The sequence below is a fragment of the Onychostruthus taczanowskii genome, unplaced genomic scaffold, assembly GCF_017590055.1.
Source record: "Onychostruthus taczanowskii isolate IOZ18803 unplaced genomic scaffold, ASM1759005v1 scaffold2, whole genome shotgun sequence".
Classification (NCBI taxonomy): Eukaryota; Metazoa; Chordata; class Aves; order Passeriformes; family Passeridae; genus Onychostruthus; species Onychostruthus taczanowskii.
In genome coordinates this window covers 4,120,692-4,135,457 of record NW_024499239.1, presented here as the reverse complement: position 1 = coordinate 4,135,457, position 14,766 = coordinate 4,120,692, and the positions used below count along the sequence as shown (strand labels likewise).

Below are 14,766 nucleotides of genomic sequence, written 5' to 3'. Positions count from 1 at the left end.
AGAGTTAATGTTACATTTTAAGGAGAAAAGTCACAGAGGAGAAAGAATGGCAAGTGACAGGCAGGGCCATAGCTCCAGACAGGGATTCCCAGACTGGTGAAGGCCTCCAGGTTTCACTGGTGACCAATGCTCATATGACACTGGGAGTAATGCTGCCCTTCTGCACGATGGGTTAACCAGACAGCAGCTGCAATGTAATCACAACACATTATCTAAAAAAACTGGCAAGAAAAAGGTATTAATTGCTTAAACCTCTAACAAAAAAATGTGCATTTGTGTAGAGGGAGTAATAGTGGTTTTCGGCTTTACCCCCTGAAAAGCTGGCTCCAATTACAATAATTTATACATTGGGATTCTTTTATTTAACAAGAAGTATTTTGATTTTGTACATAGAACATTAATTTAACAGTTCCAATTGACTTAATATGTTTAGCCTCTTCCCACAAGGCTTTAAGTTTTACAGATATTGACATTTGTTCCTGTAAGAAAGCCATTTCTTCATTTAGTGCTCATTCTAGAGGTTCCAGGGGACCTGTGTCTGTATAGAAAATATTAGCCCTTTCACAGGGTGAGGGAGGGAGATCTTTGTGCTTTAAATGAGAGCCATAATGGCAATACTTAGCAATTTTCAGACCAAATGCAAACACATTTCTTTGACAAGAATACTGAAATATATTCTTAATTCCCATGTGATATGGTAACCACACTTAAAATATTTTAAACCCTTGTCAGCCAAAGTTAGAAAAACTTCAAATAGTTTTCTTTCAACAGATTAATAAACTGTCAATAAAGACAGCTTCTGTTTACTCTCAAAGCATTCATTTAATGTTAAAACAATCCTTACCTGTATTTTATGTGTACTTTCAAAGCAGTCTGAGCAAGAGCATTCTACATACAGGAAACTATTTTAACTAGAAGAATTCTATACATACATGTGTGTAATTTATATGTGTATATATACACACATACATACCTTTCTTTCTGAGCAAAACCACTTGGAATGCCTTAATCCTGGCATGTCAAACTGGGAAAAGGCCCATAATTAAACTCCCTAAGCCCATGGCATATGAATTGTAGCCAACAAGCTCCTCCTCTATGGAGTGTCATAGATGGTGACACAAAAGCAAACACACTCAAAAGAGCTCATCACTTCCTCAAACTTAGTTCACTCTTTTACCTCTATTGCTGTAGTACCAAGGTGCCTCCAGCAGTTTAGGGCTCTGCTTTATAGAAATGTTTAAGAAACACACAAACACACCTGAATTCCAGTTAAAAGCAAGGTAGCATGAGCATAAGAGGCGCTGAGCAAGCAAAAGGAATGAACTGAGACCATGTGAGACAGGTGTCAAGATACTTCAGGGCTTGTACATACCAGTTTTCATGAAAGGCCATGAAATTTACTATAAACTTCATGTAGAATAAATACTGAAGAGGTTAAAAATATCACGTGTGTAAGAGGAGAATCCAAATGGGTTTACATGTAATGGAGTAATGGAGACTGCAGTGTAAATGCAGCAAGTCTAACAAACAGATGGCTAAATAAGAACTAACAGTAAATAATTTGGAAGCTTAAGCAATTGATACATGACTATTTTCACTTCATCAACAAATTAAATTTGACTGTTTAGTTGTGTAAGACAGAAGTGTATCAGTGTCCAAAAAATACCAAATTCCAGAGGATGACCTTTGCAATCACCATGGTATCATGCAAGACTCCCACCAAGACAATTCATTCCATATGTAGCTTTATGTTGAAAAGTAACTCAGCCAATTTCAAGATTTATTTTTAAAATGTAAAATCTCTAATTGTGGACAGCTAACACTATGAGTCTTCTTTCCAAATACTGTTGTAATATCTCTTCTGAAGAGATTAACTGATCAGCATTGTAGGCCACCAAAAAGATAATTTATTGTACTGAGCTGAGCTATGTAATTATAAATTACACATAGAATAAGCAATATAAATAATAACAACAAGGAATGTCACTGATCTTAATCTAGTCTATGCAAAAGTGAAGGTCTCTCAACAGCTGACCTATGAATTATTCTTGCAGAGCAAGAGCAAGTACTACAAAAGCTTTTCTATTTTGTCACTTCTTTCTAATAAACTGCTTGTTTCAGCAGACCCAAGCCCATGCTTAAGCTCTTGGTTTACACCAGTTTAGAGTCAATAAATGTTACCTAGTAACCACTGTATCCTGTAGAAAAGCTGAGCAGCCTGAAAACTACATTGAGTTCTAGGCAGGGAAAATTTGTAAGCTGTCTTAAGAGTTTCCAAATTTATTGGCAATGTGTGTGAGGAACGCCTAACCTATTATGTGCAAATAAATAATAATGTCACCATTCATTAAGTAATGAGTTGTGTACCTTACATTTGTAAAAATGGTAAAGAATCACAGCACAGGATGATGTGGTTACTAACACCCTAGCTATTAAATCTTGCTACTGAATCATTAACTACAATATAAAATACTCAGCAGTATTGAGATTTTTCCCCTTCTTTTTTTTTTTTTTCTGAGTTTGAACGGTAATATTCATAAAAGAATGATGTCATTGATTAAACTCATAACCACTTTCTGCCAAAAGGAAAATAAACACATTGGAATGACATCTGGCATTAAGTCTCTGTTTCCTTATAAACATGTTTATACTTTCTGTTTCTCAAGACACCAAGGACAACAATAAAATCCGTATTGTGAAAAATTTTTACAGCACCAAATTAGTACTAATTAGTACTTGGAATTTTAAATATGAAAATATTATAATGTCAAGAGCTCTCCACCTAAGTGTATGTATACAGCTTCTACCACCAAAGTATTTGATGTACTTGTATTACTACCAGGAGTGACTACAAATTCCAGTTGCTTTTGCTAAAATATTAATGTTCTCTTTTTTATGGTAGCTGAAAGGACTTTTAGTCAAGATAGGCATCATAAAGGTAGTTATATCCACTGATCTATAGGATGAAACTGTGTTAATAATTTTTGGTTATGGATTTATTTTGTGAATTTGTCTGGTTTGTGGGTTTTTATAGTATTCTTTACTATGAATTTAATTCAAATTACTCTTGAGATTATGTGACATTAATCAGCATCACAAAATTTTGACAGTTCTGAGATCCAATGGTAGCATCATGGTTTTTACATCAATGCTGAAGCTGTCTAATTTCCCAGGAAATTGTGAAATGTTGGGCAGCAGGTGCAAAAACTTTGTGGCACGAAAAATCTCAAGAAGAAAGATTTCCCTCTCTGACACTATAATAACAATGAATTTAATAATCTTTCAGATACCCTTATTTTTGTCCATCCAGCTCTTCTAAGACAACAATGCTGGTACATTTGCAGTTTTAGAAGGAAGTTTACCCCAGACATCTTAAAAAAGAAGAACATGTCCTCATCCTAAAGAAGAAAGACAGCTTCCTCTTTTGGGAAGGGTCACTGAAAAAAATCCTAATCTTGGAATTTAAATGGTGGGCATTAATAATATAGACTTCTACTGAGTATGACAAATAATTTACTCTTAAATCTTGAGAATAAGTTATGCCAGAAGGATTCAGCAAATTCTAAGAGGCAGCACCCAACCTCGGCAATTTTAGAGTAATGCCATTCAAAGTGGAACAACTTTCCCTTGGACACGTTATGGTCCTATTCACACTATTTGTACTTTTAAACTGAATTTGGAGGCAAAATCCCTGCTCAGTAAATATATGAATAGTATATGTTAAAAACAGCAAGTTTCTTTTCTCTCACAGTGTCACACTTTGTTTACCCTGGAGAGAGCTCCTGTGCTTTTGTATTTCATGGGCCTATACTGTTTAATAGGCCTTCAATAGAGACATACATTTTAGAGGAACAGGGAATATAGCTAAAAAGTATGGAGTGGCAACACTCTTTCTTACTTTGTTACCTCCCTAAATATTAAATCTTCATTTGCAGAGAAACAAGGCAGTCACATGAGGAATACTGGAGAGTTACAGGCTGTGTGGTGCAGCATTTGGTCTCTGCTCCCTTTCCCATTTATAAGTTTTATGGATGAGAAAACATAGAAAGAGGACCACAAGAGAAGAAAAATACAATGGGGTAGGATATCTCCTTGGTAAATAGGACAAACTGTTTCAATTCAGACAGCATTTTAAACTCCTCAGTAGTGAAAGGTCTATCATGTGCAGAGGTCGAGCAGTAGAACACAGAGAAAACTTGTGATAAACAAAATGAATAATTTTGAATCATATTCTTAGATCATGATCCTCTTTCCTTTGAGGTCAACACCATGATTCCATTGAAATAATCTAATTTCACTCTCAGACTATTCATCCATCTCCAGTTAAGGAGAGAACAACACTGTGCTATATATGCAGCTGCACTTTTAGGAGGCCTACAGTCAAAACCAAACTTCCTTGATGCAGATGAAAAAAATTTAATGAGGCAACATAAGTCTGAAAAATGCAGAGATTTTAATTATGACAAAATAGCAAAGTGGGCTGTTTTGACCTCTAGCAGACCATTTTTTGAACCGACTACTTGCAATTGAAAAGGGTAAAACAAGGAGTAGAGAGAAAAAGAAAAAAATAAGAAGGTTATTCAGTGTAATAGTTAGACTAAAGATTAACAATGTATTTTTTTTTTCTGAAAAGCATGAAATAGACTAAGCAGAGAATCATGAGAGCCATCAGAGAGATCCAGTAATGACAGAAATTCCAACAGTGTGCAGATTTATTTTTTTGGGATTCTAACATCAACTGGTTTTACTGCATTATCTCCTTTAGCATCAGCTGGAGTCTGACAAGGATCCATCAGCAGAAAATCTAGAATTCCTACATTGTCAGAATCTAACAATACTAGTCCCAGTAGATCTTTTACAAATAGTTGTCTTCCACGTTGTTCCAATATACAATAGAAACAATACTATGTTGAAACAAGTACTTTTGAGGATTCTTTAAGATTTATTATTTTAAACTATATGAAACATAACAAATATGCTAAAGAATTTCTTAGTAGTACTGCTGAAATAAACTACCACAGCATCAAATTTACTGCAGTGTGCTATGTACCAACCATTCACAAAGTAATGTCCTGGTTGATTTTTTAAAAATAAAAATATCTCCAATGTCTTCTGGGTCTCAACACTTTGTTCACCCTGCAAGACCCTGTCAACAGCTCGAAACAGGCCATGCATGCAGAAGCAGAAAATGCATGTCAGATTTTGTCTTCAAAATAGAGTCTATGTAATTCAAAATAACTGTTGTTTGAACAACTGAAAACAAGTATATGCTTAAGGAACAGTTAAAAATGCTAGCCTGGAAAGTTTGCTTTGGCTAACACAGTTTACCTTAATATGATGGGTGGAAGGCAGAGGGTATAATTCAAAGCCACCTACGATTATGAGAGTGCTTGTTAAACATTTCTTTCTCATGAAATATATAGTTTGGTTGTTCCTTACCTCTGTTTTCCCATTCCCTGCTGATTTACTGCATGGCATTTATATAGGCAGCTGTATGTTGTTGTGAAAACAATGCTGAGCTTGCAGCTTTATTTTAACTCTAAAGCTGAACTGGTTTTAAGATGGAATTTAGCCAGCCTCTGAGAAGAGCTATGTGACATGACTCACTGTGGGAGAGAGAAGGGGACTATGGGCTGTCAGTCCCATCCTCTACAGAAAAACTCAAGAATGGCTAGAATGAATTCTTTTACCTAAGGTGTGATTTTTTAATTTTTTTTTTTTTGGTAAAGGAAGTTGCCTCTATAAATATATATATATATATATATATATAAATATTTCAGTCTTACCAAGAGACAATAGTTTTAAAAATGAATTTAGACAAGAGCTTGCTACTATCTAAGTTTTGCAGGTTTTTGCTTTCCAAACCTTGCAGGAAGCCATTGACTACAAAGCTATGAAGTATGGGCATATTCTCTTGAAGGACCAGGGACTCTACCCTGCTGCCAGAGATCATGGGGAGAATCAAGTTGGTTGGTTGTTCTAGACCTGATTTTTACAGAGGTATCTGATTTCACTCATCTAAGGCTGACTCATTAACTTCATTAGGAGTTTGCTAATCAAGACATGCCTCTTACTAGGGTTTCAAAAGATGATTAAAATAATGAAAAGTACAGGAAGAAATGTTTTAAGCTTTCTGTGAACATCAGCAGAAATTAGCTTTACTAGATTCTTAGAAAAAGCTCCTCCTTTGTTTGGTACATCTCCAAAGGTTAGTAGGATAAAGTTCAAAACACCACTAACTCTTAATTTCCTGAGAGAAATCCAAATGTGATAGAAAATGGTATGTAAATAATACTGTGGTCACAAACAGGATGCCATAAAAAATGTGGTGGTGGGAAAAACTGAGGGTAGATGACAGTTTTGAACAAGAGAAACCTCACTCTGTTGGTGCATGGAATTTCCAACTCAGAAAATTACACAAGTTTTACACTTACATAATAACAAACTACTCTCTGCATTTGATTCAGCATATTACCTCAGTAAGTATATAATGATAATGATAATGATGATAATAACAACAACAATCCTAGGCAATGCCAGAAGTTATATCTTCTTGAAACTTCATATAAATGTAAAACTGTCACCCAATTCAGATAACTTATATGCTTCACCTTTAATGCGTACTCCTTTGTTTATATAATTTCTTAGACACAGCTATAAAAGAATAAATATGTAGGTTCCCATCCCTTTTACCCATTTGGTAATAAAGAACAGCTCTTTAGCAAGACATCCCAACACACTTCTTCTAAAAAAACACAAGCTACAGAATGCAATGGAAAATCAAACCATTAAACATAATGTGTACCTGCAGAAGTAATCTCTCAAAGGCAAGGAAATTGTCCCATTTGGAAGTCTGGGGGTGTTTCAAAGTCTGGACTGTAGCCAGCACAAGCTGTAGAAGACCACAGTGGTTCTCCAAAGCTTTGAGATTGTTTCGGAAAAGCTGAATGTATGAGCTGAGCTGCTCGGGGGTGACTCTGCCTGTAGAAGGGAAAACAGGACACAGCAATCAGTGGAGACAAATGCAAAACTAAATTTTTTAAATTATGGTGAAAAGGTTATAGAGAACATTAGTGGCCTCTCCACTATGGGCCTGAACTTAGCTTTGCTGCAATCACTGGGAGCTTCAGCTGCAGCAACAGGTCAGGACAAAGACTTACATCATCCATGAATTGTGCCTTGAGGCATGTAATATGGCAGGTTTTTAACAAGGTACAACAGATGGTGACATAAAGGGTAATACTTTTGTTTTCAGACAAAGAGGGACATTCATTTCAGTTAGGAAAATAATATTTGATGACTACTTCTAAACAATCTTTCTTTTTTTACCAGAAGTCCAACGAGAATTTGTGAGCTTTTTACCTTACAGCAAATTCAAATCTTCCCACCACTTCCTGAGGGCACATTTTTTGATTAGTCTTGGCTAGAGAAGCAGATATAATATTAGTGACACAAGGAACTCATTTCTGGAGCTCTTCTTGGAAGGGACACTTCCAAGGTGTGACCCTTCAGTTTCTGACATGCAGTAACCACAGCATGATTTCACCAGCTGTTTGAAAATAAACACCCCAATGCCCACACACAGACATGTAGATCTCTTCTTATTAGAAGAACATGAGGGGCACCATTTGGGCCTGATGAACACTACAGGATTAGCTGTTGTTCCATCCACCATTAAAATACCAGCTGAACTGCTCAAGCAATTTATATTTTGGAAGCGATCTCTTTCAGGAAGGAAGGCAGCCCATCTATCCCAAGAAAATCACCACAGATGGCAATTACACATGATGGCAAATGCCATCAACAGACAGGCAAAGATGATGTCAAAACACCATCCTAGCAGCAAGTCTAGATTGCCACCCAGTCCAGGGCTGGTTCCTGGAGGCCTCTGCCAGTAACAAGTCATCTTCCTCAAGAAAAGCAGACCTAAAAAGCAGGGATATATGAGATAGAGTGAGGAGGATCCTTTAACTTAAATAGGACAATCTTTGGTGCCAGGAAGACATGAGGGTGTCCTGACGCTAAGTGGTTCATAGCTTTTAACACTGATCATTTCAGTCAGAATTTTTCCATAAAGGAAAAAATCTTGTAAAACTGCCACTGTGTTTCTTCTCTGTGTTTGGTTATATCATCACTTAACAAGGCTCCCCATCTGCCTTCATCCCTTCAGTATCATATAAATGGCAAATAAATTATTCCAACAGTGAAAATGTTGAAAGCTCTTCCTCCTAGTTTCAGTGATATCAAGGGCGGTCTTTGGAAGAGCATTTAGATTTGGGAAAGCTGCTAAATAAAGCAAAAACACACGGGCTCTTTATGTGAATTTTAATGGAAAGCATCAAACCAAAAAGTCAGCAAATTAACACACAAATCAAGCTGACACCACTCAGTAGGCCAGAGGGCTGACAAAAGGCTTCCACGGTTAGCCCACATAGGCTAAAACAGCAACCACGGCCATGTGTGTTTTTAGACTAAACACTGGAGCTTTCAGTCTTGTTTTATTTCTTTTAAAGCTGTGTCAGGTAGATTTACACGGTGATTTGAAAATGTCAGTCCATGATGCCTTGCAGCATACCTTTGATAATGGCTGCATTATTACCCAGAGCAGTCCTGATATATTGTAGCTTATTCAAAATCTGATAACTTGCTTCAATTGAGAAAACGTGCAGTTGCCAGCCCCTCCCTCATATGAATCAGAAAAATAGGAGGGCTTTCAAGACTTCTGATTTCAATTAAAAAAATAAATTCAAGAGTTTTGTTCCACATTGTTCCTTGTGAAAGCAAATCCAGATGAAGCACCGGATCAGTTTTAGAGCCATTCAGCACCATTTTAGATAAACAATCAAATTCTTTCCCACCCTCAGAATACCACCAAAAGAAAGTCCAACACATACGTAAGTACAAGGAAAATCCTGACTTTAGCAAGTCATTAACAAAACGTATACTGGCATTAAGGAGAGCAGCATCTCATCTGTGATATTTACAATACCCATAGAACCGCTCAGATCCAGGGTTTGAGAGTTCCAGCCAGCTTCTACACAGCAACTCCCTGGACAGCTGGCTGATAAATACAGTTCCAATATTCTACTATTCCAGTAGCTGAGGAAAGGAATTCGGGAAAGTAATTGGTGGTAATCAGCAATTAGATGACTTTTCCTGAAGCCTAAATCCTCATCATCTTCCCTGCTGCTTGCTCACAGAGGGAGATTTCAGCACAACAGACTACCGTTAATCTAATTTCAACCCTACCAGCCCTTTGGATTTTTGAAGTCCCTCTGTTGTTTCAAATAGTTTCATTGCAATGTCGTAGATAGGTCCTAAGAAATCAAGAGGAGATCTATTTCAACCACATCATGTCTCAACTCTCATTTTGTTCTCCTAAAGCATATTTCAAGGTTCACAGGCAGAACATGGCAACTACTGGCAAAAGGACTTTAGTGCAAGTGTCTTGTCCTGCTCTCTTCTTCCTGCTCCATCACAGTCATATGCCTCTCCAAACTCTAGATGCATGCATAGTCAAAAGTCTGTGTGAGCATCAAAGCCTGACCTGTGAGAAATACATTATGCTGACAAAGCACTTGATAATTTTTAAATTCCTGGATGTGGAAAGCAAAAACTTGACCTCAACCACTGTTAAGGGATTTAAAAATACTGATAACCTTTTTACACTAATGCCAGGAATTCCATATTGTCTAAAAAATAACCTTTGCCATTAACAGTTATTAAGCAGAATGTGTGAAACAGGTACATTTGTCCCAAACTCAGCCAACTACATTAAATCCCAATTTTGGACTTGAAAAAATGACATCTACTGAAAGCAATATTAAAACAAAACAAAAACCAACCACACACACAAATAAAAACAACAACAAACTTCAATAACAACAACACAAATCACCCCAACACTGATGCCTCAAGCCTCTAAGAGAGAGGATGAAATCACTAAGTAGTCACTGGGAAGCATCACAGCGAAACCCAAAACTTAAGAGAATATAGGAGGATGGGGAGCAGCTAAGAAAAGCAGACTGATGATGTGTGAGAACTAATTCAGCTAAATAACAATGAATGGCTTGTTTGGCACAATTAACATATTTGTGCACTAAAGAAAAAATCTTGGGAAACAGAATGGAATAATAATGCAGAGAATGAGACTGGTTATTACAGAAGTAACAGAAACATGACACAGTAGTGACCAATCTCACTACTGAGGGACCTGTCCCATCCAAAAAACACTGAACATCAGTGTGATGAAGCAAGCCTGTGTTTTAGGGCTCTGATAAATGGAAGATAAAAAGCAAGATGTAACAGAGACTAGACTAGCCTAGGAAAAGAGAAATCTAACATTTGTGTCACAGAAATGGTGAAATTAGCTACCTTATTTAGCTGATATCAACAGTGCGAAAAGCTTCAGGACGAATGTCCAAGCAAAAAAATCTTACATCACACCTAAAAATGGGATAAAATGCAAAGTACATTTATCAAAGAACATCACGTCAAATTGAGATGTAACCAATTAACGAATTAATTACAATGCAAATGGATTTAACATAGCATTAATTGTGCCACAATTATATTTGAGTGGGAAAAGACTAGGATTACAAGAATTTTAAGATGCCTAAGAAACACCCAAAACCAGATGGCAGGTCATATGCAATGGAGAAGTTCTACTATATAAAAAGAAAAAGTAAAGTAAGAGTGTTCTTCTTTATGCTTGTACATATTTATAGTACAAATTTTGGTAATAAGTGATGCCAAAACAGGTGCTGTCAGAAGCTTGTGGAACATCATTAATACAGAGAAAGAGCAGCCAGCAGATCTGGATTGCTTTGAGTATTGGACAAATGTAAGTGGGATGAAATTTATCAGTATAAAAATGATGCATTTTGAGGCCAGGGTAAGAGTTGTAAATGACCTGGAAATGACAAAAGAAGGAAACAATGTCTAGGCTTCTTCATTGTAAAAGAGCAGGTACAATTCCTTTCAAGTGATACAGTTGTAGTAAAAACAGAGGCCATAGAATGCTTCAATATGTAGAGGCCATAGAAATGCCTCAATACAAAGCCTCCCTCCAGGAGCACTCTGTGCAGCTCAAATCACTCCCATTCCTGGAAGTTTAACTCAAAACTGTGATGCATGCACAGAGAGGTCACTATCACAATTAGGATGATGGAGAACTAAATGTTAGGAATGCAAAACAGAAATGTCTGGCTTATATGGGGTCCCTGCATCAGCTGGAAAAAAAAAATCAGGTCTCTTTGAATACATAAAAAATATTTGCATGAAAGTTCAATACTTGTACTACAACCAATGGATATAAAAACCACATGAATATATTTACACAAGATATTAAGAAACATCACTTATCAATCAGTCTTCCAGCAGTGGAGGCAAGAGTGGAGGCAAACAAATGTAATTTGTTCTAAGGTGAGGTTTGAAGAGTATCTAATGAGCAGCTGCATAAATGTTCACAGGCTTAATTCAACATAAATGACTCCCTTCAATCTTTTATTCCTATGATAATTAATTTGTAAACATATTGGTTGAATTCCACCTCCAACTTTCAAGAATTTAGAGCAGATCCCAAAAGAACTGCAGAACAATTTTGCCTACTTTTCAATTACAGAAGGTGTTGCTTGCTTTTGTTGTTGTTTTTGGGTTTTTTTAATAATTAATTGAATAAATAATTTGTTGCTAAATATGAAAAGAACAGCACTGAATATCAACATTTTCAATGTTTTACCATATAAAGTGGTAAAAATGGCGCAGTTCATAATACATGTACAAATGATTACATGCATAATTAGTCTGAAGGGAAGAAGTATTTCTATTACTGGCAAAGCAGATCACTCAACATAGACATACTGTAGCAGAAATTACCAGCAACTTACATTAAAGGTCTGTCAAAAATCTGGGTTTGAGTAGCAAGAGTAGACTGAGTGGAACAGAAAGACCTTCACCTTAATAGTTAAACAAAAAGTCAACTGGACAAACCACATTTATAGGCATTAAGACACAATTTAAAAACTGTGACTTTTTTTCCATTTTGAAATTAATGCTGCAGTCTATGTAGTGCAAGGCAGGCATTGCTTCAAGAATATAACTATTTTTCAAGATGGATTTACTGGTAGAAGTAATTTTTTAAAAATCAGAATCTAAAAGTGCTTATGCATCCAATAAAAATTTATGGATGAACAAGGTGTTTAAAGAGCAAAGGCCAGAATTATCAATGCACTGTTCCAAACATCCAGGCCTTATTTTTTTCATATAACACTTACTTAATTATCTCCATAGGGACAAGGAAACAAGTCAAGGGGAAAGTACACTTTGAGATCAACTGAGTAAATCAGTGGTCTCTTCCAAGACTGCAGGAACCGCCAAATACACACAGCTTTTAACTTTGTTCAGTTTTATGCAAGAACGCAGAGCTTCACTGGCTGGAATCCTTTTGCTGAGGTCCATTTTCCATTGAAAGAATGAAGAATAAGAAACAATCTTGGCATGCTTGTGCTCACAGATGAGATTTTTCAAGTCAGTAAAAGGCTGAAGAAATCCAGATAAATTGTTTTCCTTGTCCACAGTCTGAGCAACATAGACCTATCAGTCCCAGTAGCAATGCTGAATACTTGTGAGGAATGTGGAAAGCTCTTGTACTCCACAAAGCCAGCTGGGCAACTGTGCTGCTAAGGGAGCTGGATATTTGATAAACTGCGTCAGAGCAGTTTAGCAGGGCAGATGATGCCTCTTACATCTCCTTGTTAGTCTAATTTCCAGATGTTATTAACTCAAAGTTCTTTTGTACTTCTTGGGAAGCTTCAATAACAATCTTTAACAACAAGCGCCAGGAAAATAATTTAATCTCAACTTTTGTTTAGCTTACTTCAAAAGTCATCCAGCTCTTAAACTGTTAAGAAAGAAAAGAAGAACATCAACTAATCCCTAGTTCTTTGGAGAGAAGGAAAGCAGGCCAGTATGGGATGCTGTTTGGCTGGCTTCTCCAGAATAAGGCTCTGGACCTGAAGAGCTCTAAACCTTACAGCAGACTGAAAACAGATGTCTCAGGCTTATTTCTAACAGCACACGCTCATCTCCCACCAACAAACACCTCTCTGTTTTTTGTGGCAGAAACACCAGCACCCAGGTAACCCCATGCTCACAGGTATGAGTACAAACAGCAAGTCCCCACTACAGCAATGCCAGGATAAGTCCCCTTTGGGAGTGTGAGCAGTCCCTGAAGTACATCCCAAAGTACACTGCCACAAGGCAGGGGCAGGCTCCTGCTGCCTGCCCCCACAGCACTGTGCCATCAAGGAAGAGCTGTTACTGGCCTTTACTGACTCCCATTCCTCTTGCCATCTTAACAACATCTGCAGAACACAGGCACTGGAGGTCAGCCACTCTTCCCTGTCTGTCACAGGCTTTCTAGTATATCTCAAGACCTTGAGGGAGGCAGACCCTGCCACATCTCACATCTGAAGGTGTGTATTGCAGTGGCTTTCATGGAGCCACAGACAATGGTAACAACTATGCTAATGTTCAGCAAATTCTGGAATAGAGGCATATACCCAGAACAAATAAAGCTGAACTCTATTTACTACTCAGCTAGCACTTGCCATGTGAGCTTGAACATCTAACCCAACTTGGCTTCAGTCCCATCAGCTGTATCATTGAGCTAGTTATCCCAAAAGCAGTTTATTCTCTATCACTAGATGTGTATGGTATCATTAAATCCTTGTTTTAACACTGTTCCTATAGAGCCCAATTATATTCACATAAGTGCCATATGCTTGTTGTTTTAGCTTTGTCCCCTAATAAGCCTTAATCTTTTATTACAAAATGGAAGCCACACTTAAATATGAGTTCTGTTGCCTATACTTTTGAAATTCTTTTACAGGCCTTAAGACAAATAAAACCTAATCAATTAGGTGGGACAAATATAACTGAAGCACTCTAATACAATCATCAAGATTTTTGGTTCTAAGCACATAAATCCAGATGTCTAAATATGACCTTCGTTATGATTTATGACTCCTAGACCATCTACAGCTTCATGTTTTCAAATACATCCTGAAAGCTCTGACAAATTTATAGTTTAGGTGTTTCAACATGAATTGATAATTTTTTTTCTTTTCTGTCTTTCAGAACTTTGTTTTTAAATGTTCTGGCCCTTCAAATGATTGTTTCCTTCTTTGTGTACTCTACCATTCAGTAGTAGCCTCTTCTGATTGTTAAGTCAGTATGCACAGAAAAGTAACAATCATATCTAGCTAGTGTCTACCATATACTCTGATGGCCCTCCCAAATATTAAAGTAAATGTAAAAAAAAAAAGAACTGTGTGAATAAACAGGTGAAATCTTGTCTTCCAGAATTAAGCTTCCCAGGGGTTACCATCAATATTAAACTTGTAATTTAATACTGGCATACCAGAGTTTACCAAATACTTCTCAAAATCCTGAGTAAATATGCATAGGAGTTGGATTTTATTACTTAGTTTTTACCACTTCCACCAAGTTAATAAATACAGAATACTAGGCCAACTCCCAAACAGAGAGTCTCCAGCCCTTAAAACCAAGTAACCCCTGGAAACAGTAATTCACTGTTTCTGCAAAAGGACTTGAAATCTACAAATTTGGCTGAATCATATCCAGAACACTTTAAACTTCTCACAGAAATGAATCAACTTGTTTGTCTTAAAAATAACATTCCCAAAGGAATGTCAGGTGGCTTGCGCATGTCCTCATTTAGCCCTACGACATATGTTCTCAGAC

The 14,766-nt window shown here is 36.9% G+C and overlaps 1 protein-coding gene across 3 annotated transcripts in view; it reads right to left on the bottom strand.

The window, feature by feature from the left end:
- Positions 1–14,766, bottom strand: part of SCFD2 (sec1 family domain containing 2) — a 184,964-nt gene that overhangs the window by 131,405 nt on the left and 38,793 nt on the right. For all 3 annotated transcript variants that reach the window (XM_041402764.1, XM_041402765.1, XM_041402766.1), the window contains one exon: positions 6,806–6,981. In XM_041402764.1, coding sequence (XP_041258698.1) covers positions 6,806–6,981 — 176 coding nt within the window. The remainder of the gene's footprint in view (positions 1–6,805; positions 6,982–14,766) is intronic.